This window comes from Eubalaena glacialis, chromosome 10, assembly GCF_028564815.1.
Source record: "Eubalaena glacialis isolate mEubGla1 chromosome 10, mEubGla1.1.hap2.+ XY, whole genome shotgun sequence".
In the NCBI taxonomy this organism is placed as follows: domain Eukaryota; kingdom Metazoa; phylum Chordata; class Mammalia; order Artiodactyla; family Balaenidae; genus Eubalaena; species Eubalaena glacialis.
This window is the reverse complement of record NC_083725.1, coordinates 109,892,864-109,920,859: the sequence shown is the minus strand read 5'-3', so window position 1 is coordinate 109,920,859 and position 27,996 is coordinate 109,892,864. Positions and strand designations below refer to the sequence as shown.

The 27,996-nt window shown below is 53.7% G+C and overlaps 1 protein-coding gene across 1 annotated transcript; it reads right to left on the bottom strand.

The window, feature by feature from the left end:
* Positions 1-789: 789 nt before the first annotated feature.
* On the bottom strand, positions 790-27,812 carry P2RX3 (purinergic receptor P2X 3). The gene is made up of 12 exons (XM_061203342.1): positions 27,694-27,812; positions 20,840-20,975; positions 20,316-20,387; positions 20,082-20,145; positions 19,290-19,383; positions 18,993-19,070; positions 18,224-18,365; positions 17,536-17,672; positions 2,308-2,401; positions 1,991-2,056; positions 1,331-1,408; positions 790-903 (listed from the first exon to the last, which is right to left on the bottom strand). Exons 1-12 carry the CDS (start codon positions 27,810-27,812, stop codon positions 790-792), a joined length of 1,194 nt encoding a protein of 397 aa, XP_061059325.1.
* Positions 27,813-27,996: the final 184 nt, after the last annotated feature.

Genomic DNA, 27,996 nt, shown 5'->3' with positions numbered 1-27,996 from the left:
GAAAATGAGAATGGCCTCTTCTCTCGCTTGGGGTGAGGGAAGGAAAAATTCACTGACAGTTAACACCTCCTATTTCCTTCTGAATTTGGGACCCACCCAAGTCAGAGAGAGACCCCGCACCCCAGTCCTACTGATCTCCCCTAAAATGGGGCCTGCCTGCGTTCCTGGGGACAGCATGGGGCTTACTCTTGACTAAGCTGAAACTAATCATGGTCAAGGTGAAGGAGGCTGAAGCAGCAGGGCAGACACCCCCCGGGGGTTCATTCTCTCCTTGTGGGGTGTGGGCGATGGAGTTAGTCAGACGTGGGTTCAAATCCCAGCTCTCTCGCTTCCTGGCTGTGTGGCCTGGGGCAAACGACTCAGTCTCTCTGAGCCTCAGTGTATCTTCAAAATAGGGAAGCTAATATGTACCTCGTAGGATTATTCTAAGGATTAAATGAGACAATGTGTGTGAAAGTGCCTGGCATTTGGTAGGCCCTTGTGGCCACTAGTTATTCCTATTATTAGCTCTACTCTTCGGAAGGGGATGACTCAGGTACCACTGTCCTGGGGGTTCTGGGAAGCACAGAGGGGTGAGGCGAGGGGTGAAGGTGAGACTGAGGTCTTAGTGGGAACAGGACCTGTCTGTAGGGCAGTGGGAGGGCCAGACACCTGGTCCCGGCTGTGGCCTCAAGGGGTGAGCAGCAAAAATGACAGCCTCTCCCCTCTCCCATCTCCCCTTGCCCAGGTGGGACCCTCTGTTGGGAGGCCTGGAGCCCAAGGGTGAGAGGGGGGCCCACAGAAGAGGCCCTAGTGGCCAATGGAGTAGGCGCCTGAGTCCGTGGACTGCTTTTCCTCTGTGGTCTGGTCGCTGGGGTACACCGGGTTGGCCGAGGCCGTGACCTTCAGCGTGGTCTCGTTCACCTGCAGGCAGAAGGGCTGGCATGATCGTGCTCTGCCTGTGGGCACGGTCCTCCTATGGGCCCCCGTGGGACAGACTCAGCCTCTGGGGCTCACAGCCCGGTCATAGGGGAGCTAGAGCGAGTCTGTGACCCCAAGACTCTTCCCATGCACCTCAAGAGCAAACAGATCTGAGCCAACCAGTAGCAGGATTTGTCCCTCCCCGAAGCAAAGAGGGGACAATGAGTGGATGGAGACGTTGACAGCGATGACCACAGAGCCCACTCTTGGCCAGACCCCCTCTTGTCGGGGTCCCCAATACGCATTGAGGCCCAGTGAACTCCCCTTCAGAAGCCCCCAGAAGGTGGGCCCCTGAGAGTCTGGGGTCCAGCTCCCCTCCCTGCCCTGTTCCTCTGCCTCTCGTGGGCGCACCCCACCCTCCCCGACGCACCTCCTCAAACTTCTTGGCTTTGTACTGGTCGGCCCCCTTGAGGAAGTTGAGCAGGATGATGTCGCAGAGGACAGTCCCCTGGAGGAGGAGAGCAGGGAGGCTCAGAGGGGCTGCAGGGTGGGAGCAGGGTGGCGGGAAGCACGGGCAGTGGGCAGGACTGCCCTCGGGGTCGGGGTGAGTCCTCCAGAGACACCTGGCTGATGTTTCCTCTTAGGAAAACATCGAGGGGCTTTGCAGAATATCTCCAGAACCCACCTCCCCAGCTCCTGGGGTGAGCCCAGACCAGAGTGCAGAGGGAGGACTTGGTGGGAGAAGCAGAGGGACCGCGGGGGTACAAGTCCCTGGGGACGGGGCTCTGTCCCCACCTTGCCAGCTGGGCTCTGTTCCTCGACCGGGCTCTCAGGTCTGGGAACCCTGGAGTCTCCTCCCCCCCCTTCACAGTGGCGCACGGGGACTTTGTAGCAGGTGGGGGGCTGCCGTGGAGGGAGTGAGCGCTCCATGACTGGAGATGCTCACGCAAGGGCTGGCCCAGCAGGGAGGTGAGGGCAAGAGGTTGGGCTCACGGTCTGGGAAGGAGAGGGTCACCGCTTGCCCAAACCCTGCCAGCCGGGGCCGCACCCTGAGTGGCCTCCGGACTGAACCCAGAGGGGCTGCACTCACCACTCCCACAGAGGTGAAGGCTGCCACGGAGCTGATGATGGTGGGAATGATGTCAAACTTGCCAGCCTGTGTGCGCAAAGACCCAGGTGAGTGGGCACAGCTCCAGCAGGGCCGGGGCGAGCCCTGACGTGGAGCTTGGACTCCCAGCCGGGGAGACCGTGGAGCCAGCAGGCCTCACCTGCTGTGGACATGTGACCAGCGAGGGTCTCAGAGCTGGTCAGTGGCAGGACCCTGCCCCCAGAGGAGCCTCTTTAGGGCCCAGGATGGGTCCGGGTTTCCTCCCCTATCCCCCGTGTCTGCCTGGCCCAAGGACTCACGTTCCCATACACCAGCACGTCGAAGCGGATGCCGAAAGCCTTCAGAAGCGTGCGGTACTCACTGCCGTTCTCCGTCTTGTAGTACTTGGCAAACCTGGAGGCCAGAGGGGAAGGTGGGTCCCACTGTGGGCTGCTGTCTCTCTTGCCTGAAAATTCAGGGGCCTCTAGAGCCCTATGAACCTCACCTACCGAGCAACCCTTACTGATGGTTTGGTGGGACACCTGCCGTGGTCCTCCCTGTGTGGTGAGCTGAACCCCTGCACAGGCATCACCTTGGGGGTTTGTTAATAGGCAGATTTCCAGGCCTCACCCTGAACCCATGGAATCAGCATCTCTGTGGGTGGAGCCCAGGACTCTGTCTTTTAAATAATTTCCCTAAATGATTCTGATGTGTATGAAAGTTGGAGCCCAGCTGGACTCCAAGCTTCTTCAGTTCTCTTTGTTTGGGTATCCCAGGGCCCGTCAGGGGCTCCCCTCTCCACAGGCTTCTCAGCCTACTTGGGTTCAAAGCCTGGTTCTGCCACTTGTCAGCTGTGCAACTTGGGCCAGTTACTTAACCTCTCTGACACTCAATTTCCTCATTTGTGAGTGGGAATAATACAGAAGTCCCGTTTCAAAGGGTTGCCGTGAAAATTGAATGAAACCGCATGTGTCAGGGGTTTAGAATAGTGTCTGGAACAAAGTAAGCACCCAGGAAATGCTCACTGGTGTTGATACTGCTGAAAAGATACGTTGATTTCTAGAGCAGTTTACAGAGCAGTTTAAAAAAGTGCCTTTAGACACCTCATCTCACAAACCTGTAGGATAGGGATGTGAATGCTCTGTTTTTCAAATGAGGCTCCAGGGGTTAAGTGACTGGTCCAGGGTTACCCAACGGGTTGAGACCTGGTGCTGGATTTGCCCCAGTTCAAGAATTTGTCCTCTGTACCTTCTCTGCCTGGGATGCTGGCTGCCAGGAACCGTGCTGGAGACTGATAAGAATGATCACATTTAATTCTCACCAAACACAGTGAAGTGGGTGTTCATACCCCCATTTGGAAGATGCCTGTGGGGTGAAGGGACCCGCCTGTAGTCTCACAGTCAGTAAGGATTCGAATTGCATTTGGAGTTTGGCTTCTAAAGCCAGTGCGTTTCCCCTTACGTGGCTCTGCCCACCACGGGCGAAACTCTAACACTAGCAAAGTGTAATCTCTTTGGGCTACTGTCCCAAAGCTGTAACACAGGCTCCTGATGCCAGCATCCCAGGAAAATGGTGAGGATTAAGGCAGAGGATGGTCGAGAACGAACTCAGAAACCTCTGTAACTGTGTGGCGTCGATATCGGTCTTATTTGGTGCCTCCCTTTCAGTGTTTCCACTCCCCAGAGATTCCCAGGCCAGTCCCAGGCCTCTCCCAGCACAAAGAGGGCGCCTGAGAAACTCCTTCCCTGGAAGTGTTCCGTGATTGACGTGACGCCCCTCCCAGGGATGTTTGCCTTCAAAACTGTCCAGCAGGGAGAATGAAGTGCTGAGCCCAAGGGGATAAATAATGGAGAGCTCACAGGCAGGGGAGGAAGGTCATTTGTGGTGGGGAAGAGCCTCCTTAAATTGTAAGTATCGGCCACTGTCTGCTCTGGCTGCCAGGGAACTTTGGGGTCAGGCAGAAATGAGTTTAAATCCTGGCTGCACCACGTGCTGGCGGTGTGGGGCCTTTTATGGGACTTAGCCCTCAGGGTTTGACTTCCCATGTCTATAAAATGGGGGTGCTCAGGCCCCCTTTGCAGGTCTGTTAGCGAGAAGGGTGACCCCTGAGACCAGCCCTTCGAGGCAGGTGCTCTCCTGATTCCCATGTTGGACATTTTGCCTGCCCCTCCACACCCAGTCTCTGCCCTTCTCTGTGGGGCCTGGCAGCTTGGTCTGCAAAGACTGCTTCCTCCCTGCCCTCTGGTTCCAGCTGGGTTCAGCCAGTGGGAGGCACCCACAGGAAACCAGACGGTGGGAGGGAAGAAGGGGGAGGGCGTTTCGGAAGAAGGGGGAGGGCGTTTCGTCTCCCAGTTCCTCTGCTGGGCCTCTAACAAAGCTGACTTCCCTCCTGAGGCCCAGAGCCTGTAGGGCGCACCCCTCTCCAGTTCTGTGACTGCTCCCTCCCCTTGCCTTGCCAGCTTAGCTGGTAGCAGCTTTCCTGTGGTGGCCGCTCTGGTCCTTCCCCAGGCTCCTAGCTTCCTTTAAACTGCCCGCACCTTTGCACACAGTCGTCCCTTTTGAGACCACTGACTGTTTCCTGCCAGGACACTGACCCTTACCATCCCCATTTTACAGAGCAGGAAGCTCAGGCCTGGAGAGGTTTATGTGGGTCAGGAAGGAGTGCAGGAGGAGGGCGGCGCATCTTCTGTCTTGCCTGTGCCTGGGCAGGGCTGTAGCCGTGTGCCCAAGTAAAGCACCTGTTACCTGACTAAGGCCTTAAAAAGGCTGTAAACTATTCAGTGAGAAAGTAGTTTCTGGGGAGCCTGGGCTGGGAATGTATTTCCTGTGGGCTTAGCGGCTGGAGGGAGAGGCAGGGGAGGCAGGATGATCTTCCTGAAAGTGAGGCCAGAGGAAAACCAAGAGCGGCCCTGGGAAGGATGCCGGAGGAAGGGCAACTACTTAACCCTAAGAACAAAGGCTTGGTGGGGGACTTCCCTGGCGGTCCAGTGGTTAGGACTTAGTGCTTTCACTGCCGTGGCCCGGGTTCAATCCCTGGTCAGGGAACTAAGATCCCGCAAGGTGTGCGGCACGGCAAAAAAAAAAAAAGAACAAAAGAGGACAAGGAAAGTGGGCAGCGGTTACACCATCCTTAAAAATATGGTAAGTATGGTCTGGGTGGCGGCGGCAGAGAGCTTCACAGACCAAGGCAAAATGCAATGAACTCAAGTTGCACCAGCAGGAGGAGAATAGGACAGACACCAGAAAGGAAATCGTTTCTGTAAAGATGAAGAGGCCCCAGAACATAATTCTCCCAAAGAGGTTTGCAAAAGAAGTATCTGGGATGGGCAGAAGGCTTCAGGAAGTCCTCACTGTGGCTTTTTCAGGTTGGCCTGAGGCTAAGTATGAACCATTGCCGTCTCCACACCCACTTTTACACAGCACCAGAAAAATATGCACGTCTCTTAAGCTAAGCCGCTCAGGTAATCTCATGAAGAAGGCACCATTGGCCCATTTTGTAGATGGGGAGACAGATAAGAAGGTCGCTTGCCTGAACTGGAATTTTGATCCACCCTTACAACTCCAAAATCTGTGCTCTTAACCCAGAACTGTCCTGCCTCTGAGCTCTAAGTGGCCGTTAAGGACACAGGCAGCCCTCGTGCTGGATCTCAAAGCCCTTCTGTAGTCTGTGTTCTGTCTCACATCATGGGAGAATTCAGGGCCCTTGTCTGAGACATGTGGCAACTGAGAGATGGGGACCAGGCAAGGGTGAGAGGTGGGTCACAGATGTTAAGGGCCGGGCAGAGCCTGGGACTGTGGTTCTGAGGGCTACATCCCCGGCCTGAGGCTGCAGCCATGGAAAATGCTCTGACACGGACTCGAACAAAAAGTCAGCATCCCGGGCACTGCCGTTCAAAGCAGGGCTGGCTAAATTTATCTTGGGAAGGAATGTGAAGGGAACAGGGAGAAAAACCAAAGCAGACTTGGTTTTCCTCCAGCACCTGCCTTCCAAGAGGCAATAAGCATGATAAGATCATATCTCACCACCCACACACCCTTGGAGGAGGTTTGGCAGGGACTGGTTCTCTACCCGGGAGGGCAGGAGGAGGGACAGCTCTTGGTGGGTGGGGGGAGGCCCCCGCTGCAGACAGGGGAAGGACCCAGACATCCTGACTTCTGCACTCAGTGTGGCCAGTGGAGATCACAGAATCTGGCCGAACCCTGTGGCAGAGATGGGCTTGGCATTCACCAGGGTCTGGGTTATCTTCTCTCCTGGCACCTGGCTGGACCGTATTTCCCAGCCGCCTCGCATCTAGCCTGGGCCCTGTGACTAGTTCTTGTCAATGGACTGGGAATGGAAGTGAGGTCTGTTACCTCTGGGCTGACGTGTGTTAGAGTTGTGTGCCTTCCTCGTCCTCCCTTTCCTCATGGCCAGGTGCTCAAGAGCCAGGGGAGAACTCAGGCCCTAGAGGAGACTGATCCATAGGTGGCAGGAGCTCAGATCCCTGAATGACTGCACGGAGCTCCCCACCCACCCTGACTCACAGGGCACTGTGCCATGAGCAAGGCACAAACCTTTGTGCTGAGCCACTGAGATGGGGGGGCTGTTTGTTACAGCAGTTAGCAATATTTACGCTGACCATTACAAACTCTTATAATGTTATCGCTGAGAAGACTGAGGCTCAGGGAGAAGAAGTATTTGCTAAAGGACAAAGAATGAGTTAAAATTGGGAGTAATTCAAGATTAGACAGAGAGAGGGTAAGGATACCACATCCCTAGGAATAAACCTTCTAAGAAAGTCCAGGAGATCTACGTGTGGTTCTATGGCTGTCTTTAACTAGCTTTTTGACCCCTGGCAAGTCACTCAACCTCTCTGAGCTTTTTATCTCGACTGATAAATGAGAGTAAAAAGAGCTACAGGAAGGATGAGATGAGATATAGTACGTGCCCAGATATAGTACATGCTCAAGGCATGTCCCTTTCCTTTCTTATCCTGAGATCAAGGTAAAGTGAAATAATAGTATCTAGACTTGTCTGAACCATTACACTCTCTGGCCTCCTGGAGATAATAACATTAGTAACAATAATGGCCAACATACACTGAGTGCTTACTGTGTGCGAGGCACTGTGCTAAGTGCTCTACACCTACTAACTCATTTAATACACACAACCACCCCATGAAATCCAGTACTGCTGCAATTCCCATTTTACAGATGAAGAATCAGGATCAGAGACGTTATGCCACTTGTCTAAGGTCACACCACCAATAGTCAGTGAGTGGAGATGGGATTCAAAGCAGGGCAGTCCAGTTCTAGAGCCCACACTCTTAGCCAGTATCCTAGACTGTTTTTTTTGTTGTTGCCTGGTTTCTGTTAGGTCCTGGCTAATTTCTTTCAAGTTCTCCCCAGCTGGGAGCCCCTTTTGCATTTGCAAAATGACCCAGAGTCATCCGGTGGGAGTAGAACAGAAAGCATAGGAGAGCCATGAAGTGTACGAAGAAGGACCCCAGCCTCCTCATCTAAAAAGGGGAAGGGGCCTTCCTTGGCCTGGCTCACCTCTCTCTTGAGGTGTTCCCTCTGTTCTCTCCTTATCGTCAATAAACTCTCTTGCAACAGGGGGAAAAAAAGGGGGTGGGGGAAGGGCTTGGAATTCCCTGGTGGTCCAGTGGTTAAGACTCGGTGCTTTCACTGCCGTGGGCCTGGGTTCGATCCCTGGTTGGGGAACTAAGATCCCATAAGCCACACAGCGTGGCCAAATAAATACATAAAAGGGCTGAGCTACCCCATGCCTGGGCCCTGATTTCTCCCAAATCCTCCGATTTCTACCTCTCTGGCTTTGGTCTTCTTGTCCGGGAAGTAGAGTTGGTGAGAATGATACCTCCATTCAACACCTTGGCCTGGAACACCGCCCTCCCCCCCCAACCTGGCTGGGCCCACCTTCCCAGCCTCATCGGCAGAACCCGTCACTGCACACACACCACCCTACCTGCTTCCTGTAGTCCCCGAACACACTCAGACAGACTTCTGTGCCTTTGCCCATTCTGTTCCCCTCTCCTCCCCTCTTCCACCGTGCAAACTCCTATTCATCCATTAGGGCCCAGCTCCGTGGCCTCTCATTTTTTTCTACATTCAGCAGATCTTTAGAGCACCCCACCCTACACCAGGCGTGGTGCTAGGCACTGCTGACCCATTGGCAAGCTCTGCTCTCATGCGAGGAAGAGAAATACGAATGAACCGTGCAATCCCATAAATAGGTAAAATTGGAAGTAACCCATAAATAGGTAAAATCGGACATAAGGGCTAGGAAGGAGAAGAGCGCCATTCTAGAGCACAGATAGTCAAGACACTGGATGGAGGCTGGCGGGTCAAGGAAGGCTTTGGTGGAAGTGACGTGAAAGCTGAGACTTGAAGGATGGAGAGCTGAAAGGTAAGAAGGACAGAGCGGGGCCAGCTTTCCCGGCTGAGGGATCTGCAAGCCCTGTCAAGGGAAAGGACGTGGTGTTCTGAAGAAGCTCAGAGAGAGCCCTGGTGGGTGGAGGACAGAGCCAGATGGAAGTGGCCGTGGCTGGTACACCTGGCCCTGGCTGCTACAGCCAGTGTGTGTCTCTCTTCCCACTTCCACGTTCAGGGACTTCATGCTTTAGCTTGAAATTGACCATGGTGGAGTATTTCCACTACGGAAATCGGTAAGCACGACAAATCAGTGCTGTTTTCTTTTTCTCCGGAGAGCCAGCTTACCAGTGTAGCACTGAGGCTGTAAAATCCCCCTAGGCTACCTTTCCTGTCTCTGCTGGGATCCAGGCCTCTACTCCAGTACCTGCCACACCAGACTGTAGTTAATAATTGGGACTATTGACTACAAGCTAGATCTCACTGTCTCTCTTTGCTCAAGGGCCTACCCAGTGCAGCAAGGAGTGGGGTAAATGCTTGCTGGAGGGATAAATGGATTTCGGAGATTCTCGACATCTTACAGATGGAGCTTAGCGATGTAAGCCTCCAGGTTTCCTCCTAGTGACTCGGGCTTCTGCATTCCTCCCCGTCCTTCAGGCAGAGCTAGTACGAGGTGGTAACAAAGGCTGTTTCTCTCCCCAGCAGAAACGTTTAGATCTGGGTGGGAAAGTAGGCGCTCTTGGTGGGAATAGCCCCTGTGGAGGGGAAATGGGGAAAAGAGTAGGGAGATAATATACGTGCAGCGCTTACTCCAGCTAAGCGCTAGGCTGGAGACTTCCACACCCATTATTTCATTGAGGCCTCATAACAACCGCTCCACAGCATGGTTGCTGGCTTAGGGGCTCTGAAACGAAGACAGTCCTGGGCTGGAATCCTGGCTTTGCCACTTGAATGAGCTACATAACCTGGGGCACAGTGCTTTATTTCTCTGAATCTCAGTTTCCCCAGGTGTGAAATGGAAATATAGCAACAGCTGCAGGCTTATTAGAGAGGATTCCATGAGCTGCTGGAGGTGAAGGCTGAGCACAGCCCCCGGCTCGCAGCTTTCTGTGAATATTATCTATCACCATGAGGCAACGCTGTCCAGACTCTCCAGGCTGGAGGGAAGCATCGCAGCTCTCCTCAGGCCACTGGGCCTGCAGGGGCACAGCTGGGATCTGAACTCAGGCCTCTTGAATCCAAAGCTGCCTGCTCACCCACTGCTGCTTCCCTGAGAGAAGATCCAGAAAAGAGAGTTCACTGCAGCCTCAGCGGCGGGCAGGGAGCTTGTTCAGCTGGTGCCTGAGAAAACACCGCAGCTGTGGAGGAAAGAAGAGTGTGGCTCTGACTGTGATGATGCCAGAACTATCTGGGGAGAGATCAGAGCCCAGACACCGCCCAGACACCTGGGCAGTTATTAAAGCGGTGGCTCCTATATAACTTCAAGGAGTCTGGATAAGAATAGCTGCAATAACAAGTGCTATATGGCTGACGGAAGAAGTGCTGAGCTGGGAAAGGGAAGGAAGCCTGGGGGCGGGGGGGGGGCACTGGCAGGGATGGCCACTGGGGTTGGGAGGTCCCCTGAGCCCGGGTGTTTGAATGAAGTGGGGACGATCACCTGCTGTGCTGACTACTCTCCACGATCCCAACACCCAGTCTCTGATCGTGGGCCCCTGAAGGCTGACCTCTGCAGGCCACATTCCTGCCCCTCTTTGCCTCGGGTTTCTGTTGGGGGGGGGGTGGGTTGGTTAATGGGAAGCACTGGCCAGCACTGGCCGGGGATCAGAGGGTGGGAAGGAGAGAGGCGGGGTATTTATTCCACCTGCTCCTTCCCTGCTTTGCTGTGGTTCTGCCTGAGGCTGTGTCGCTCTGTGGCTGCTCCTGCCAGGGACCCCAGCTCTCGGCCAGGCTCCCATCCTTTCCACTGGCTGGGGGACTAGGGGTGGAAACAGCTCCCACGTTGTTAGGCCCTGTGTGTGAGTTTCTTCACAAACCCCAGCTGAGCCTGCTTTCCCACCAGGCCCCTCACTGAGATACCTGTTCTGTGACCAGACAGGAAGCCCCCAACACAGGACTGAATCGAACACTTCTGAGGCCTGACAGTACTGAGAAGCTTGTGTGTGTGTGTGTGTGTGTGTGTGTGTGCACACATGCACACATGCTACCTCTTGCCTCAAGCAACAACAGATAAAGAATGAGTAAGTTACAAATGTCAATTACCATAATAAGTCACTTGTCAGAGGTATTGCTGCAGGGCAGTGTGGAAGCTACATTCCACTGTGATATATATCACAGGTCTATAAATAAGAGTGCATGCTTCAGCAGCCCAAGTTTCCAAAGCCCTTCCCCAGATGCCCACATGCACTGATTCAGACTTTTAGAGCTTAGAGATGATCACCTTTAACCAACCCACCCATTTTACAGAGGAGGAAACTAAGGCCCATGGAGGGAATGAGACTTGTCCAAAAAATCACACTGAGTTTTCGTGGCGAGGCCTGAACCGTAGCCTGTGTCTCCTGACCCACAGTCTGGACACTGCTGTTTCACCTCTGCCTCATCTTAATTATTCTTGGCTCACCCCAGCATCAAATGTTTTTTGTATAAACATTTTTGTTATTTGGGTTCAGGCTTACCATCTCCACTAGATTAAAAATTCCTTGATCATAGGAACTGGTCCTGTTCATCTCTGGGTCAGCCACAAAGCCCAGCACATGATATAATTAGATGTTAAAAGAAATCCTCAAAGCCCTCCCCCACTTTAGCCACAAGAGGTTCTCTGCCGCTGCCTGCATACCTCCAGTGAGAGGGAACCATTACCTGTGGGAGCAGCCCAATTCAGCTTTGGACAGCTCCAACCCTTAACAGCGCTTCCCCACGCTGCGCTGACATTTGTAGTCGTCGGCAGTCAATAAGCTGAATGGAGAAGGGTTTTTATCACCACATTCAAATCCCTTGGAAGCTCTCAGACATCTGTTTAGAAACGATCCATCTCCCAAGAAGTGGTGGAAATTCCTTCCCAAAGCAGGGACACGTAACTGTTACAACAGCAGGAAAAACAGCAACAAACTTGCGGGATCTGGGTTGGGCCTGCGAGGGAAAACTTGGGCCTGGAATCTGGGCGTCTAAGTGAGGGAGGTGGTGTTCTCAGCAAAGCTTTTGCCTGGTGGGAAGTAATTTTGCCAGCTGAAATATACTTTTACAGTTGGTTTTATACGGATGGGAAAATATCTCCTGGCAGACTCATTGCATGGGGTTGAGGCAACATCCTTCCAGCAGGCGGGACTCTTCCCCTTAGAGAAGGGTCCCAAGCTGTATTGATTTACTCATGTTCTAGGAATCTAATCCACCTCAAAGGCAGACATTTAAAATATGGTTTGTTTGATCTTTTTTAAAAAATTTAACATATTACTATTAATCTATCTTTAATGAGGCAGGGAAGGCTCAATGGACACAGAACTAGAAGATATACCTGAGAGCCTGGTTACTAGCTGTCTTATCCTGGGAGTAATCTTTTTTTTGGCCTCAGTTTCTTCATCTGTAAAATGGAGGAACCATACCGGTCCTGCCAGGATACCTGTGGCTGTGAGCACATGCTCTGGAGCTAGCCTGCCAGGGTTTGGATTCCAGCTCCAGCACCATTTGCTGTGTGGTTTTGGGCAGATAAATGCAACCTCTGAGCCTCAGATTTCCAGCTATAAAATTCTCCCTCTTTAGAGTCAATGGGATAATCCACAAAGAGCACTTGCTAAGTCCCAGGCTCACAGGTAAGTGCTCAGTGAGTGTTAGCCAATATCTTCTACCCATAAGGTTGGTTGTTGTGAAGATAGGGTAGACATGGAAATTACCCAAGGGCTGAATAAATTCAGGATTGCTCTAATTGCCTCGCCTCTCACCCTAAGCTAAAGAAAGTGAAGGGGAAAATGGATCAGGGAGAATTCAAGCAAGTACGCCCCATCCAAGAGGGCCTTCACATGTTTCTGTGGAAATGATGGAAATGGCTGCATTTAACACATATTTTATGGCTTTTGAAAGGAGAAAAATCCAGATTGGAGAAAGAATGATCAAAGCCAAGGGTGCAGTTCGATTCTGTCTCTGTCAATTGGCCTAAGATCTTGCTGATCTGCATGTTGCAACATGGAAGCAGAACACACGCCAAATTTCAGAGCTTCATGAAAGCTGCTGTGGGTACATTTCCAACACGAAACGATCACTAGAAACACCTACAGCACGAGGAACATCTAGCAGCTGAACGGGTGTTTTTTGTCCCAGACACCGAGAGAGGAAATCCAAAACTGCGTTGCCTTTTAGTAGCAAAGCTGTCTTAGGAACTCTCAGGGGAGGAACAAGAAATCAGACATTGCTAAATGCACCATTTTGCTTCTCTCCTATCATTCCAGCAATCAGGATGGGGGGGGGAGGGTAGGGGGGTGGTATATCCCTTATAGCTGCTTTTCTTTTCTTTTTCTCTTTTTTGCAAGCAATGTGTTGGTGGAAGGTGTGCTAGAAGCAATGGCGATAGATCAGGTCCCTGGCTTTGAGGACCAGTGTTCCTCTTCATTAGGCTGTGTAACCCTGGGCAAGTCTCAAAATCTTTCTGAGCCTACCTTGGGGGTGAGGGGTAGACAATGAGCTATAAATCCTGTCGAAAATAGGTGTGAAAGGGCTTTGCAAACTTAACTCTAGGGGCTCTTAATCTGAGGTCCAGGGATAAGCTTTTAAAGGCCTTCAGAGTCCTGGAATTTTATGCTGCATGAATATAAATGCAGAGAAAAAAGATGGACAAACTGCCCAAGTGGTTAACTTCCTGCAAAAGGAGTAGGACTGGGGGAGGGAAGAGAGTTTTCATGTCATTACTCTGTTTGGCTTGGATGTATTATTCAGAGAATGGATTTAATCTTATTTGTAGAAATAAAGTATCCTTTCTAAAAAAGAAGTTGCCTGCGAAATTGCTCACGTGTATGAATATGTGCATTTTTCTTGGGCAATCAGTGCTTTCACCAGGGGGCATGAAAGGCTCAGAGACCTCCAATAGTTACGGCAGGGCTGTGATATCACACAGGAAAGTTGTCAAGACTTGTGCTGGGTATCTCCTCTGACCATGCTCCTCCCTACCCCACACTTGGACAGTCACCAACGTCCTGTTACTGCCCCCAGACACTGCACTATCCTTTGTGGTTTCCCTATATCCTTTGAAACAGTCTCTTTATTCAACTCTCTTCAAATTACCCAGTTTGCATGTGCCATCTGTTCCCTGCTGGGACCCTGACTGATACAGTATTTTTTTTTTTTTTGGCCGCGAGGCACGTGGGATCTTAGTTCCCGGAAGAGGAATCGAACCCGCGTCCCCTGCATTGGAAGCGCAGAGCCTTAACCACTGGACTGCCAGGGAAGTCCCCTGATACAGTATTTTAATAGACGCTCACACAGACGCACATGTATTCACTGACACACTCACACACACACTCACCAACTCACACAACTGATGCACACACTCACACCCACATGTCCACACTCACTCACATATACTCATTCACAAACACACACACACCCACTCATGGGCAAATGCACACTCAGTACTCCCTCAGCAACACTGCCTGCTCCCAGCACTTTGGGGAATGCAGTGCTCTGGTTAAAGTCCTGCTCTGGTGAACTGAGGGTGCACCAGCTATGCAGGAACCCTGCCTCTGGGGCCCGTCACCCTGCGCACCACGGAATTCGCGATTCTTGCCAGTTCTTATTTTTAGAAATGCTGCACTTTGTCTGGGACTAATGTGGACGAACCCACCGACTGCACACCCTCAAGGTACTTGGAAAGAGGCTTCATAAAAATATCAAGTTAAAGTGGTCCCTGGAATCTTGAGCCATGCAGAATAGACCTAGGAGTAAAAATAAAATCTTTCCACCAAATTTCAGGTAGGGACAGATGGAAACCTTCAGGAGATCGTACAAATAAAGGTTAATTTAGATGGACAGCACCAGGTGCTTTGGGTGGGAGTTGAAAGGAGACACGTTTTAGTTCAATACGAGGTCACCTCTCCAATAATCGGAGCTGTCAATGATGGACAGACCTTTTCTGGGGCTGCATCGCCGAGAATCATGTAGGACTTGGGAGCAAATGACCTCTAAGGCGACTCTAAGATGCACCCGTGACTTTGGGCTCATCATTTCCCCCTTTGGAGGGTCTGCTTCCTTATCTGCTAAATGACCGCCTTAGTCTAGGTATCTTCAAGGGGCCTTTAACAGCTATAAATTCTGAGAGTCTCTGATTCTGCAGGCAAAGATCCTCAAGATCCTCAGGGGTGGGGGCGGCATTTGGAAAGGAGCTGCAGACGTAATTAGTGATGGAAATGCGAGTCTCTAGCTGCCTCTGGATGTCGGAGTGTTCAGATTAAAACAAGGCTGAATCTTGGCTGAATGATTCCGTTCCCTCCAGAGCAAATGGCAACAGCAGAACGTTGCAAAAAAAAAATCTGGCCTCGGTTGGAGAGGGAGAGGCAGATGAATTTGTTCGGGAGACAAAAGGCCGGGCAAGGAATGGTGCCCCCAGCAGCTGCTAGTCTTTTAGCCTCCCGGGACCTCAGATTCTTCCTCTTTAACTGGGGATGAAAGTATCAACCCCACTGCCCGTGTTTTTCTGAGGATTAACAAAGGCGAATGACCGTAGCCTTCCTATGGGGTGGAAAACAGCCAAGAAAATAGGTTTGCGTTCAGGCACCCACGCTTGCTGGCTCTGTGACCTTGAGAGAATTACTTAACTCGCAAGCCTCCATTTTCTCATCTGTGAAGTGGGCGGACGGAAGCTCCTCCCTGGCAGGGGGTGAGGAACCTTGAGCCAAAGCACACGGGACACTTTGTACGTGGGGCGGCCAGTCTCGGGCCTCTAGCAAGGAGCCTTGCGGGATTCTACAGAGCAGACACATTCTACCGCGTCACAGGAACCGCACCGCGGCTGCGCTGAACCTGGCCGTGACCCTTTTTCTCTTAACCGAGGATTCGGATGGGTGGCCTGGAGCCTCCCCAGCGGGGGATCTTAACTTAGTCTTGGGTGTCCGTGTGGTGCCAGCAGCTTGAAGGCAACATGAGGTAGTGGGTGGGCACCCAGGGGAGGGATTTGAGGAAGCTTGGGTAGAGCCCCCTGCTTGCCATGGCCACAGAGATTCCCCCATGCCCAGGCTACTCCTCGGGCCCTCTGGACACTCTTAAACCATAGGGTCAAATGCAGCAGCTTTGCCTCTTCATACTCCGGCCTGCAGGTTTTTGGTGAGGGGGTCAGTCATCCAGGGCCCACACCTCTCAGATGGTTTCCTTTAGGCCCCCGGGAATTGAGTTTGCAGGGTCCTTAGGGACCCTTTGACCTGTCTCCCCAAATTTTCTCTGTCTTTTTTTTTTTGGCCGCGCTGCGCGGCATGTGGGATCTTAGTTACCCGACCAGGGATCGAAGCTGTGCCCCCTGCAGTGGAAGCGCGGAGTCTTAACCACTGGACCGCCAGGAAAGTCCCTGTCTCTCCAAATTTAACCCAAGCTTATTTAGGACCAAATCCATCTCCTGCTCTCCTGCTGTGCCTAGGGGTGATAGAGGGTAGAGGGTGGGGGCAGTGTGTGTGTGTGTGTGTGTGTGTGTGTGTGAGTGTGTGTGTGTGTGCGCGTGTCAGCCAAGCCACTACAAATTGGAAATAAGGAACTCCAAAGCAATTCTTCTTTAAATGAAAGACTTTGTTCTAAAGCTGTATGAGACCAAGAGTCGGGGTCTTCAAACTAGCTATATTCTTCATAAGCTCTCCTGCCAAATGAGTTATTTGGAAGACTGAAGAATTCCCAATGGCCAGAGAGAAGTTATGAAGATGAAAACTTGCATTTTAGATCACGAGGATTTTATTAATTTGTTACTATTTTAAGCCACCATACAAATATCCTTTGTATTGATTTCAGTGTGATGTACTGACTGAATAAATATGCCAGTTTCTGCCAGGGAGCCGAACAGTATTTTTAACCTACTTTAAAATATGTGTTGTTTCCTATGGATTTTTTTTTTAAGTTTAGAGTTGATTATGAAGGCACTTTCAATTTTAAAAAATTCTTCTTTCCAGAGAATACACATATATTTTAAACTATTAAATATAAAGCTTAATGGGGCAGATAATTATTTTTTTAAACTACAAATAAAGGTGGGAAAAAAGGTGAAATGATTTTTTTTTTTTTTGCTTATGGATACCATTATATTGGATAATACCACTATAACAAAGGAAATTTGAATATATAACTGAAATATATTCTTATACATATTTTTTCCTGATACCTGCCTATTTACCTAATTTAGCCTGTTTAGTGTATATAACACTGTGTAATTAATCAGGGCCCTGCCAGAAACTTCAGGATCTTAAAAAATTAAGGGAAAAAAACTCCCGACAGCTGAAGCTTTTCACACACTGGCTGATAGGCTCCTCAAGATAAGGATACCATCACCATTTCATAGATAAGGAAATGAGGATGGGAGAAGGTCAAGGGATTTCAGCTGTTTCCCAGTAGTTTACCCCAAGTTCTTCTCTTTCCCTTTCTTCAAAATGGGGAGAGGGATCCCTTATGTCTCAAGGCCATTGGGAATATAACTGAGATGATATTTAAAGACTGGCATGAGTTCTTGTTTGGAAAGGCACTGAAAAACTAACAAACAGCCATTGTAATTGTTATTTGTGACTCAGATGAAATCTCCTGGTTATGGAGAGAAATGCAAAATTTCCACCTTGTAAAATGATACCAACTATCGCTCTTGCTTTGTGAAGTGAGAAATCTCGGAAAATTCAGGGACAGGAGACGAATGGGACTACCTACAGCTTCAGAGCCGGAGCTAAGAATGGGCTCAGAATCACAGAACCCAGCATTTCAGGAGACCCTGGTCTTGTAGTCTAACTGCCGGCTGGGAGCATGAATCCTCCACAGGTCCCTCCCTGTGACGGGGAACTCACAGGATGGCCTGTCTGTCTCCGAGTGGCCGACTGCTGGAAAGTCCTTCCTAATTTTGAGCTGAAACCTGAGCGGGGGGAAGTGGGACCGTCTCTGCCCAGGATGCGTTGCTGCCTGAAGTGTCGTTCTCTAGGACGGCCCTGCCTCCTTCTCCCGAAGTCCCAGGGGACGGGGGTTACCTGAAGTTGTAGCCTGGGGAGACGCTGCTCTTCTCAGAAACGCTGTCGAGCCGGGTGAAGGAATATTTGGGGATGCACTGGTCCCAAGCCTTGTCCAGGTCGCACACCCAGCCGATCTTAATGCCCAGAACTCCTCCCTGGATGGAGAAAGGGGGCAGATGTGAGTCCTCCCACAGCCCCCGACTCCCGGTCCTCGGTCGGAGTGGAGTGGGTCCCGGTGCGGGGGGTGCATGTCATGACAAATGGACAAGTGATTTCTTTTCATTCTCCAGGTGGAGGACAGAGGTCGGGAGAAAGAAGAGCGGTCTGTCACACGTTGCTTAGTAAAGAAGTTCTGTAGTTAAGGGTGACAGCCCTTGAGCCTCTAAGTCCTGTTTTTGGTGCCTTTAGTCCCTTAGCTACAACCCAGGAAAGTGGTCACAGATCCACTTTCCCACAGTGTAGACCTCCTCGGAGATCTGAGGCCTCTGCCTGCAGGTGAAGCATGAAGACAGGAATGGGAAACTGAGGCCGGGCGGGAGGCAAGACCACTCAGGGCAGGTGTGGGTAGGACAGGCACAAAGCCGGTCGCAGGCCTGGGATGCGCCCACCAGGTGGCGCTGCCGCAGGCAGCTCCTCTTCCCCAGTCGCCGCTCCCCCTGCCCGAGGGCCCCCAGGCTGGGGAAGGGAAGAGTGGCTCGTTCCTCACCGTGCTGGCCAATTTGGCAAAATCCTGCCCCGCGAACTTGACCACATCTCCCACCCGCAAGATGGGGCAGAAGGGGGCCTTGTCGGGGTGGAAGCGGCATGTCTTCAGGTCGGCGGCAGTCAGGTTGGGAAGGAGGTTTCCCCTGGGGAGGAGAGGGCAAGGTCCAGGGTTAACGCGAGGTCACGCTCGGATTTTCCTCTAGCCGTCCGGAGCCTCGGGGCCGCCGCTCTCTTGGACACTCGCCTTCTCCCTTCCCTCTGCCCCTACATCTTTCTGGTGATTAACCCTCCCTCCTGTAGAAGGTTCTGTGTGCCATTTCCCAGAGGGCAGGAGTCTTTGCCCTTGGCTCCTCTGTTGTGCCCGCCTTGTGCTTTGCATGTGGCCGACACCCACCCAGGAGTTGCCAAATGGGGAAGTCACTGAAGAGGGGCTGAACTAAGAGAAAAGGGACACCCACCCTGGGCTTGAGGTGGGGAGAAGAGAGATGGTAGGGGCGCCTCGGGCCCCACCTTTGGAGGCGTCCGAGTTCCAGGCCCAGGTTCAGCTTGTCCCTCCCCTGCTCTGAGCAAAAGCCCCCATGGGTCCCAAGCCCCAGGGCAGGAGGCTGGCAGAGAAACTGGCCCCAGAGTCCACCCTGGGGAGGTTGGGAATAGGAGCCCCGGGAAGCTGGGGGATGGGGAGGAAGGGGTGTCTCCCCTCCTGGGAAAGGGAGGGGGAGGGTGGGGTGGCAGCACTGCTTCTAGGTTTTAGGGAGGGAGCTTGAACTCACTTCTCAAAGTTGAAGAGGGGGAAACGGATGCTGTTCTTGATGAAAATAGTGAAGTTCTCAGCTTCCATCATGACAGGCCTGTGGGCGAGAGCAGGAGGTCTTAGCGCCTTGGGAAGAAGAGGGGAAACAGGAGGAGCTTTCACTCCAGGGACCACCTTCCTGGGAGCATCTCCCAGTGGGCACTGCCCGCCCTGGGAGTGGACAGTACTGGAGGTGCCCAGAGATGCAGAGCTCCCCCTGCTGGCAGAGCAGAGCTGGGGTGGGTCCTCTTCCCGCCTGCCCTCCTCGGGTCCTTACATCTCTACCGTGTCCACCTCGGTGGGGCACCAGCCCTGGATCTCACAGGTCCGGAGCTCAGAGCTGTAGTTCACGCAGCGGCCTGTGAGGATCCCTGCGAGGGTGGAGCCAGAACTGCTAGGTGCACGCCTGGCCCTTCACCCCTTCCTCCCCACACCCCTCCATCAGGGACGCCCCCCCCGCCAACGCACACAGGGACCCCGCAGGTGGAGGGAGAGGACAGGCAGGGCCAGGGACTGGGGGTCCGTTAGCCCTGCAGGGCTCTCCCCTCCTCACCTCCTGAGCCCTAGACAAGCCAGAGGGAGGTGACAGCCCTCCCCTCACACGTTCCAAGCCCCAGTCTCCCTGAAGACCCCTTCACTGCTTGCTCTTTCTTGCCTCTGAGCCTTTGCTGCTTCTTTTGCTTCTGCCTAGAATGCCCTTTTCAAAGCTTCTCTATCCTGCCAAATCCTACCCATCCTTTAGGGCCCATCTCTAGGAAGCCATTTGGGGTCACCCGCCAGGAACCAATCTCTCTCCCTCCCCGCCCCGGGGTCCCACAGTACCTCCGTGACAGCACTTGCCACCTCATGGCACACCTGTCTGCAGCACCATCCCTGGCCTGGGAACTCTGGGGGCAGCCCCACTGGGCTGGCCCACAGCGGGCATCCATCAGTGCTGGCAGCGTGCCATGGAACAGGCCCATTCCCACCCCCTCCCTTAGGGTGGCCTCTCCCCTGGGGGGGACGTGCTGCCTCCAGGGCCCCAGTGACAGTGCGGGGCAGTGAGGGGTGGGGAAGGGGCTGCACTCACCCACCCCTGGGAAGCGCTCGGGCCCGCACTGGCTGTCTGACACACAGCGGAACTTCTCCTCACTCTGCGGGGAGACAGGTGCGTGCAGGACCCACACTGGCCCCTGGGGGGGCGGGGCTCGCCCATCGGCGGCCTCTGGAGGGTGGAGGTCCCCGGACACAGCTCCAAGGCTGGGCCCTGGGCCTCTGCTCACACCCTCACCCCCACCCCCCGACCATGCTGTCCTCCCCTCACCTCTGGGCAGAATCCTTGCATCTGGTTTTCGGTTACAATCATCTTTGTGATTATGACAAAGACGGAGGTGCCCTTAGGAGGAGGGGAAGGGAGAGGAAAAATGCAACAGTGCTAATTCTGTTAACCCCACTGTACAGACGAGGAAACCGAGGCTTGGACTAAGAGATCTGGCCAAGGTCGCGGGGCTAATAAAAGGCAGAGGTGGGGTCCAAGCCAGGCTCTTTCCCTCTTTCCACCCACCTGGCCCTTCTTGCTCCCTCTGTGGGTTGTCCTTGATTTCAGGACAAGTTGTGCCAGGGCTACAGAGAAACCCAGCTTCCCTGACACCTAGTGCTGCCTAGTGGGAAGGCAGGCCCAAGCCCCCAACACCTCCCAGATGCTGGGGAAGGGGTTCTCTGGATCACTGAAGCCACAGAATCTGGTTTGGGAATCCTATTGGCACTCTCCTTGTCTTGCCTTCTCCCCTTCAACCTTCCCAGTGTCTGGGCACGCACAGTGCCCCGGGGTAGGTAGGGGGACCCTACCTGGGGTGGGGTCACATAATCGGACACGTCCATGACTCGGTTGGCATAGCGTCCAAAGCCCTTCACCTTGGTCACCACCGAGGACTCAATGGCCGTGTCCCGCACCTGGTACGCCTTCTCGTGCAAGAAAACCCACCTGGGCAGGAGAGCAGGGGTGGAGAGAAACAGAGGAGGGGCTAGACCCTTCACACAGAGGCTGGGAGAGAAACAGAGGAGGGGCTAGACCCTTCACACAGAGGCTGGGAGAGGTCCCCTTCCTGTCAACATCAAGAGGACATGGGATGCCTGGCAGGGGGCATGGGCCCTGCGAGTGAGCCCTGGGTTGGCTTAAACTCATGTTTCTCTACCTTTCCCCTCACTTCCTCCTTAAAGAGCCCTTTTAGACTTTTCCCCTAATTGTACCCCCCCTAGAAATTTTAATACCATAGATATCATTTATGTACTGTTTGTGTTTTTGTGCTTTATACATAAAAAGAGTGAGTTTTGTTTTATTCTCCAAGAACCAATTTTCACCCCTGTTGAGAACACACTGTCTTTCCCTCTTTGGCTGGCATCTGGACAGAGAAGGGAGAGGATCATAGGCCTCTGACTCTGTGCATCCCAGGCTTTGTTCATGGCTGTATCCTAGGTGCTGGCACATAGTAGGTGTTCAGCAAACAAGTCAGTGAAGGCCCTGGGAGCTGGGCGCTTCGCAGAGGCTCCGTCTGTACAAGGGTCGGGTGAGAAGGGGCAGAGGAGGAAAGGAGGGGCCTTGCCAAGCCTTCACCTGGCAGGTAAAGGGAGTCGGGTGGGAAGGGAGGAGGGGCCTCTAATCTTATTCGTTGGATTCTGCTGCCACCCAGTGGGCATTTACCTGTACTGGCTTCTCCCTGCAGCTTCAAGCCAGTGCGGGACCACGTGGATCAGGGAGGGGCCCCTTCCCTTCTTCCCTCCAAGCCTCCCCCAGCAGCAAGAAGGGCCTGCCGACACATCACTTGTTTCCCTCTGCGTTTCTGCGAGGCGCCCACCTTTCCACGTGAAATCACCCATCACAGCCCTCGAGGCTCAAGCCACTCTCGGCCTCAGAACCACGCGGGGCCTCAATACTTGCTCCTGACAGCACGTGGGGAGGCACATTCACTGTCCCCGCTGTGCAGACGAGAAAACCTCTTCAAATGTGTTTGGAAAGTGCTGCGTATGCTCAGCTTTGGGGAAACACTGGTGGCATCTCAGGGAATCTAGGAGCGCACTTTTGGAAATGGGGGGTTAGGGTCATTTTTTGATGCTAACCAGGGTGGTATTTGGCTGCAGAACTACAGCAGATGAAGTTGAGTGGCAGAAACGGAGACTGTGGCACAGAGGAGACAAAGCTGGGGGGGGGGCGTCCCAGGCTGGGAAGCGGTGAGGGCAGCTCGCAAGCTGACCCAAGGAGTTTATGAGGAGGGGTTAGGACATCAAGCCCAGGAGTTTTCTGACCTCTGGGGCCCCCTGATGTTGGCAGACGCAGAGGGGAGCAGCTCCCGGGTCGTGCCGGGGTCACGGTCACTTGTGGGGTCCTGTTGATGGGAACACAGGCTGACGTTTGCAAGCGGCTCCTCGTTCAGTTTTCAGAGAGAGGGTTCGGAGTCATCCCCCCACTGGGGCTTCCCTCAGGCCCCTGAATTCTGAATGCTGTCTCGAGTGGGAGAGAAAGGCTGGTCACAGCCAGCCTGGCAGAGGGCTCCTAACCTGTCACCTGTTTTACGGTTGCTGCCTTATCTCAGGCAGCATTCTGAGTAATGCACCGTTAAGAGTTATTCGCCTGCTTGTAAAACGCTCCCGGGAACGCCACGCCTCTGTGGAAGTCTGCCGTGCTTTACTTCCCTAGCACTTTTCTTCTGTTTTTAAACTGGGAGGGGTTTCACCAAGGTCTCTGAAGGGAGTGTGGCTCCCATAAACATCCCACCTGCCGTCTAACGTCCTGGCAGAAGGGAAGGGAGCATCGCTATTACGGAAAACGGTGAAGTCATCCAAAAGAGCGCCACCAGCTCCCGGGCTGGGGCCCTTGGAGTGAAGGGAGGGAGGTTGCAGCTGGAGCACCTTTGCCGCTGCTGCGCCCTCACCCGGGTGGGAGCCACAGGTGCCACACACCCTTCTGGAACCTCCGTATGCCTGGCCACGGAACGGACACTCCTCCGAGCGTTGATCAGTGAAATGGTCTCCTGGGGCCCCTCCCCTGTCCTGAAAGTCTGGTCACATTCAGACCTCTGAGAAGCAGAGTTCAGATGGTTGTTTAGCACCGTATAATCAACACAGCACGCGGAGTGCTGTACGTGTTGAGGATTCATTGAATCCTTACTCACAACCCAAGGAGACACCTGTGTTATTATCCTCACGTTACAAACGAAGGAACCAAGGCACATAGCAGTGTGCTAACTCGCCAAGCTGGCGTGCGGGTTCTAACCCTGGCAGACGGCTGCAGAGCGCTCACGGCCACCCCGGGGCGTCCCCAGCTGTGTTCCACGCAGGGCCTGGCCACAGCTGGCCCCCTGAACTGGACCCTGGTCCTTGTCCTGCTGGCCCTGCCCCATCACCGGGGACAGCACCTCCTAGCTCAGGAGAGTCTCAGGAGGAAGAGCCCAGGGCTCGAGGGACAATTAACCAGCCTCTTTCTTTCTCCTCCTCCACCCTCATGGCTCCTCCTTGGGCCCAGTCGGGAGGTGAGGCCACGTCAGAATTCTCCCTCCGAGTTAAATAACAAGCGGAAGCGTTTCAGTGGCCCCGGGGGCCCGAGGACATCATCAGGGCAGCTCAGGATACAGGGATGCTTCATTTCCAGAAGAGAGGGACTGAGTCTGTCTCCAGAGGCCAGGGCTGCGGAGCTGGGGCAGGACTGAGCCTTCAGTTCTTGGCATTTACTCTGCTGCTCTGACTTGTTTTTCTCTCGTGTTCCTGGTTCATTATTTATAGAGCGGAAGGCGGGTGGCAACTCCTTGGCAGGTGGGATGTGCAGGAAGGAGGCCAGAGCAGTGTCCCAGCACCCTGCTGTCCACCCCGCCCCGGGAGTCAGGGAGGAGGCCGGGGAGGGTGTGTGTGTGCGCGTGTGTGCGGGGAGCAGAGGGTTCTCTCAGGAAGGTGTGAGCTGGGCCGAGCGAAAGGGGGACATGTGGGGGAATCTGAGAAATAACAACTGTCACCATCTTCCTGAGTCACCCGTCCCAGGCAGGCACTGGCTTATGTCACCTCCCCTTCCCAGGACTCTCGGAGGGGGCATTCCTACACCCATTTTCCAGATATGGGGACTGAGACGGAGAGACGTAAAGTGACCTGTCCAAGCTCCGCTCCTGTCGGTGTCAGAGCCAGGCTTCTAACCAGGTCTCCCCTTCACGGGGCTGCGGTGAGGGGGCAGGGGACACAAGAATGAAAACCACTCCTCTCTCCTGACCTGCAGGAGGGGTTTCAACACTTCTTCCCACCATAAGGCACCTGGTGTGCCGTCCAGGTGGCTCAGGGGCTACCTTGGGCTGAGAGGAGGGGTGGGGGCCGAGAAGGCAGGATTCCACGCCCCCCTCTTTAAACTAGAGGGGCTCCTCCTTTTAACTGCTTTGCACGTTGAGCTACATAAGATTTTACATGAGGCTGAATATCATGAATCAAAGTGGGTGGCTGTGCAGATGGGCCTCGTAGGGGGAGGAACAGGGCGGGAAGAGCAGGGTTGGGACGGGTCAGGGGCGCCATCAACCTCCACAGGCCCTTCCCATGGATGGAGCATCAAAGGGCCGGGAATACCCTCCCTGCTGGTTTCCAGGAAGGTGGCTTCCCTGGAAACCAACCTCAGGCCAAGCGCTGCCCGCTGCTTCTGGGGACTCAGGCCCCAGGGATCTTCTTCCTCCACCTCAGGGGCCCACAGGATACAGGAAGGGGGTTGCCTCTTAGGAAGTCCCACCCCCAGAGGAGACTGGGCATTACGACCTGGGCCTGAAAAGAGAACGTGAGAAACACCTGTAAGTCCTGGCCTCTCATGTGTGTGTGTGTGTGTGTGTGTGTGTGTGTGTGTGTGTGTGTAGTCGAGTAGGTGGTGTGTTGCTGTGTGAAATGGTTGGCTCATGTCACGTACGTCCTAGGTAAAGCTGTGCATCTGGTCTACCTGGCTGGGCTCATACAGAAGAGATTCAAGTTAAGCAATAACATCAAAGCACTAAAAATCATTTCAGATTCTCTTGAGTCTAAGCCATGATCATCTCTCTTCTCAGGACTGCATGGACCCTTAACAGGTTTTCCTGTATCCACTTCTACCCCCTCCAATCCTTGGTGTATCAGCCAGAGCAATCTTCCCATCTCTCTCTCTCTCTCTCTCTCACACACACACACACACACACACACACACACACACACAGAGGTTAAAACGCATCAGTAGCTTCCCATCCACGTCCATTACTCTTCTGTAAAAACGAAAGATCTGAGGGTGTCTGAGGTCTGGCCTCTGCCTGTGATGGCACTCCCATCTTACACCATCCTCGCCTTTGCTCTCTCTGCTCCAGCCACAAAGACCTTGTCTTCCCCGCATTTGCCAGGCTCTTTCTCTTTGCAGAGCTGGGTTTCCCTGCCTTGAACTCCCTTCCTTCCCTTCCTTCACCCGGGTTGCTTCTACTCATCCTTCAGCTCTCGGCTTCAATGTTACGTCTCCAGACAGCCTTTCCTTACTTCCCCGACCGGGTCAAATTCCAACACCTCTGCACTAGTGGCCCTCCTAGCTCTGTGCGGCCCTTCTTCAACCCTAAGCCACAGCTGGAATTTTACATTTGCTTGTGGAGATGATTTGATTAATATCCGTCTCTAGCACTGTAACCTCCAGTGCTTACAGGAAGGGTGATGACCCTTCCTGCTTTTGCCAACTGCTCTCCCCTCGGTGCCTAATGCCTGTCATGAAGAAACGCCTGATACATTTTTTGCTACATTCATGACAATGGGTTCGTGCAGCCCTAACAGTGCATGGGCTCATGTGCACAAAGATGGGGCTCAGGCCAGGGGCCGGGCCAAAGAGCGCACTGACGTAACTGCCAGGCACTGCTCTGCGGGGAGCTGTCAGGCCGGGAGATCGATGGGGTGGGATATCCAGACGCCAAAGAGCCTCTCACGCCCGCCCCAGCAGGCTGGGCTCCAGCACTGAGGATGGAGCATCAGACTGGATCAGGATGAGGGAGAGACAAGGGCAGTGGGGGGGGGGGGAGGGTGGAGCCTGCTGTGTCTACCCTCCATCAGTCTCCTGCCTGGAGCCCACGGAGCCAGGCCAGGCCGGAATGTGCTGAGGCAGCTTTTGCGCTCACCTGGACCAACGTACCATTTTGCGGCTATAAACAACACAGCCTCACATATACATGGGAACAGGGAGCCTTGAAGAAGCAGCTTTGCCCCAGGCGCTGGACATGCAGCTGGGGAACATTTGCAAACATCACATCTTGTGAAACCACAAAGTTGGAAGGGAACTTCATTTAACGCCATTTAATCCTACCCCAAAGCTTGAGTCCCTCCACTAATGTCTCCGAGAGGCGCACTGGCTGTGCCGCGTTGCCTACAACATCCACGTGAACGGAGCCCACTGCCTCTCACCCAGCATGTGGAGCAAAAAAAATCCCTTAATCCACGTCTGTCCACCTTTCCAGGCACACCCTCACATGCTACCCGGCCTCGCAGACCAGCGGGTTCACTCTCGCAGCGCCCGCCCACATGCACGCAGGTCTCCTTTGATTTCCTTGCGTCAACTCCTGACAGTCACCAGTGGCTTCCTGTCTCACACACACAGAACTGTTGTTGTCTCAGGGAACAGCATGAGCCTAGAGACCCGCATGCCAGGAAAGAAAATCCCCGAGGTTTCTGCCCAGCTTTCCTAATGCAAATGACCACAAGAAGGACAGAACCTATGTTTTCCCCCGGCCATTGTCTGCTCCATGAACCTCTGTGCATCTATATCTGTGTGTGTGTGTGTATGTGTGTGTGTGTGTGTGTGTGTGCGCGCGGTGTGTTGCTTCCAAGAGATGGGGGCCGAGAGGGGGTATTTGGACCTTGATGGCCCTTAAGCAACTCCCAGGATGGGTTCTAGGGTACAAAGTCAGGTAGATGTAGGGAATTTATGCTTCCTGACAAAGGGGAGTGTTTCTGGATTCTTGAGGGGAGTCCTTACATCATGTTCAGAAAAGCCACTTCTCTCCGCAGTAACTCTCCCCTTGAGTGGCATTTGCACCTGTGTTTCTCCCCACCCCTCCCCAGGGACAGAGGCCCTCACCCAATGCCCCGCTTTGTCCTGCCCTCCCAGAGAGAGGGCTTCTCCCCTTCCACGTTCTCTCAGCATCTCCCCCTGCCAGAGAGGTGTTCCTCATTCCACAGCGGGTCCGTTCTCTCCTTCCCCCTCTGCCATCCACCTGGTCAACCCGTCACCATCTCCCTTGTCTCAGCGCCTTCCCTTCCCCTTCCCTGGCTCCCCTGTCTTTCTGAGACCCCCGAAGAATTGACTGAGGGGAATGGGAAGATGTGTGTGTGGGGGGGTCTGTCTGTTCTCTGGCTTGGGGCGGGGGGAGATGAGAGAGGGGAGGGGAGCTGGTCACTTGGGACCTCTCCTGATGGAGGGTGGTGCAGGGGCAAGGGCTCCCCTCCTCGGGGTGTGTGCCTAGAGGCCACTGCCCAACTCCGGAGGATTTACTGGGAAAAAGAACACATCTGGGGACCAGATCCCCGATGGTGGCAGCAGAAGCCAGTTTCTGGGACGTGGCCCCATGGAAGAGACTGTGGGCCCCGAGAGGGGAGAAGCTCAGGCAGCTGGGCAGCAACACCGAGGGGAGGATGGGGAGGACAGGACGCCGGGAAGGCCTCCTTCTTGGACCTGAGGGCCACAGACTCACCCCACAAAGTAGGAGATGATCAGAAGCTGAACGGCTCGGTTGATGATCCCAATGGTCCAGCTCTTCACAACCACTGACTTGGTGGTCTCGTAGGTGAAGAAATCTGAGATGCAGTTCATGCTGAGAGAAGGACCCCTCAGAAGAGACCCGACGGTGGCCTCAAGAAGGAGGGGTCATAGGGATGGGGAGACAAGAGATGGAGGCCTGGAGGGGGCAGCTTAGAGGGTCTTGAGGAATGGGGAGCCTGTCCCTTTAAGTCGGGCAACCCTAGCCCAGTGCTCTCAGCCTTTCTCTGCTCTTGAC

What these genes read in the sequence shown, in the direction of transcription:
- P2RX3 (XM_061203342.1), bottom strand. Translation starts at nt 27,812, where the DNA reads ATGAACTGCATCTCAGATTTCTTCACCTACGAGACCACCAAGTCAGTG. An exon ending in TGCAAGGATTCTGCCCAGAG is followed by an intron (nt 20,146 to 20,315) that starts GTGAGGGGAGGA and finishes GTCTCCCCGCAG; the next exon opens with AGTGAGGAGAAGTTCCGCTG. An exon ending in TTGCCAAATTGGCCAGCACG is followed by an intron (nt 17,673 to 18,223) that starts GTGAGGAACGAG and finishes TTCTCCATCCAG; the next exon opens with GGAGGAGTTCTGGGCATTAA.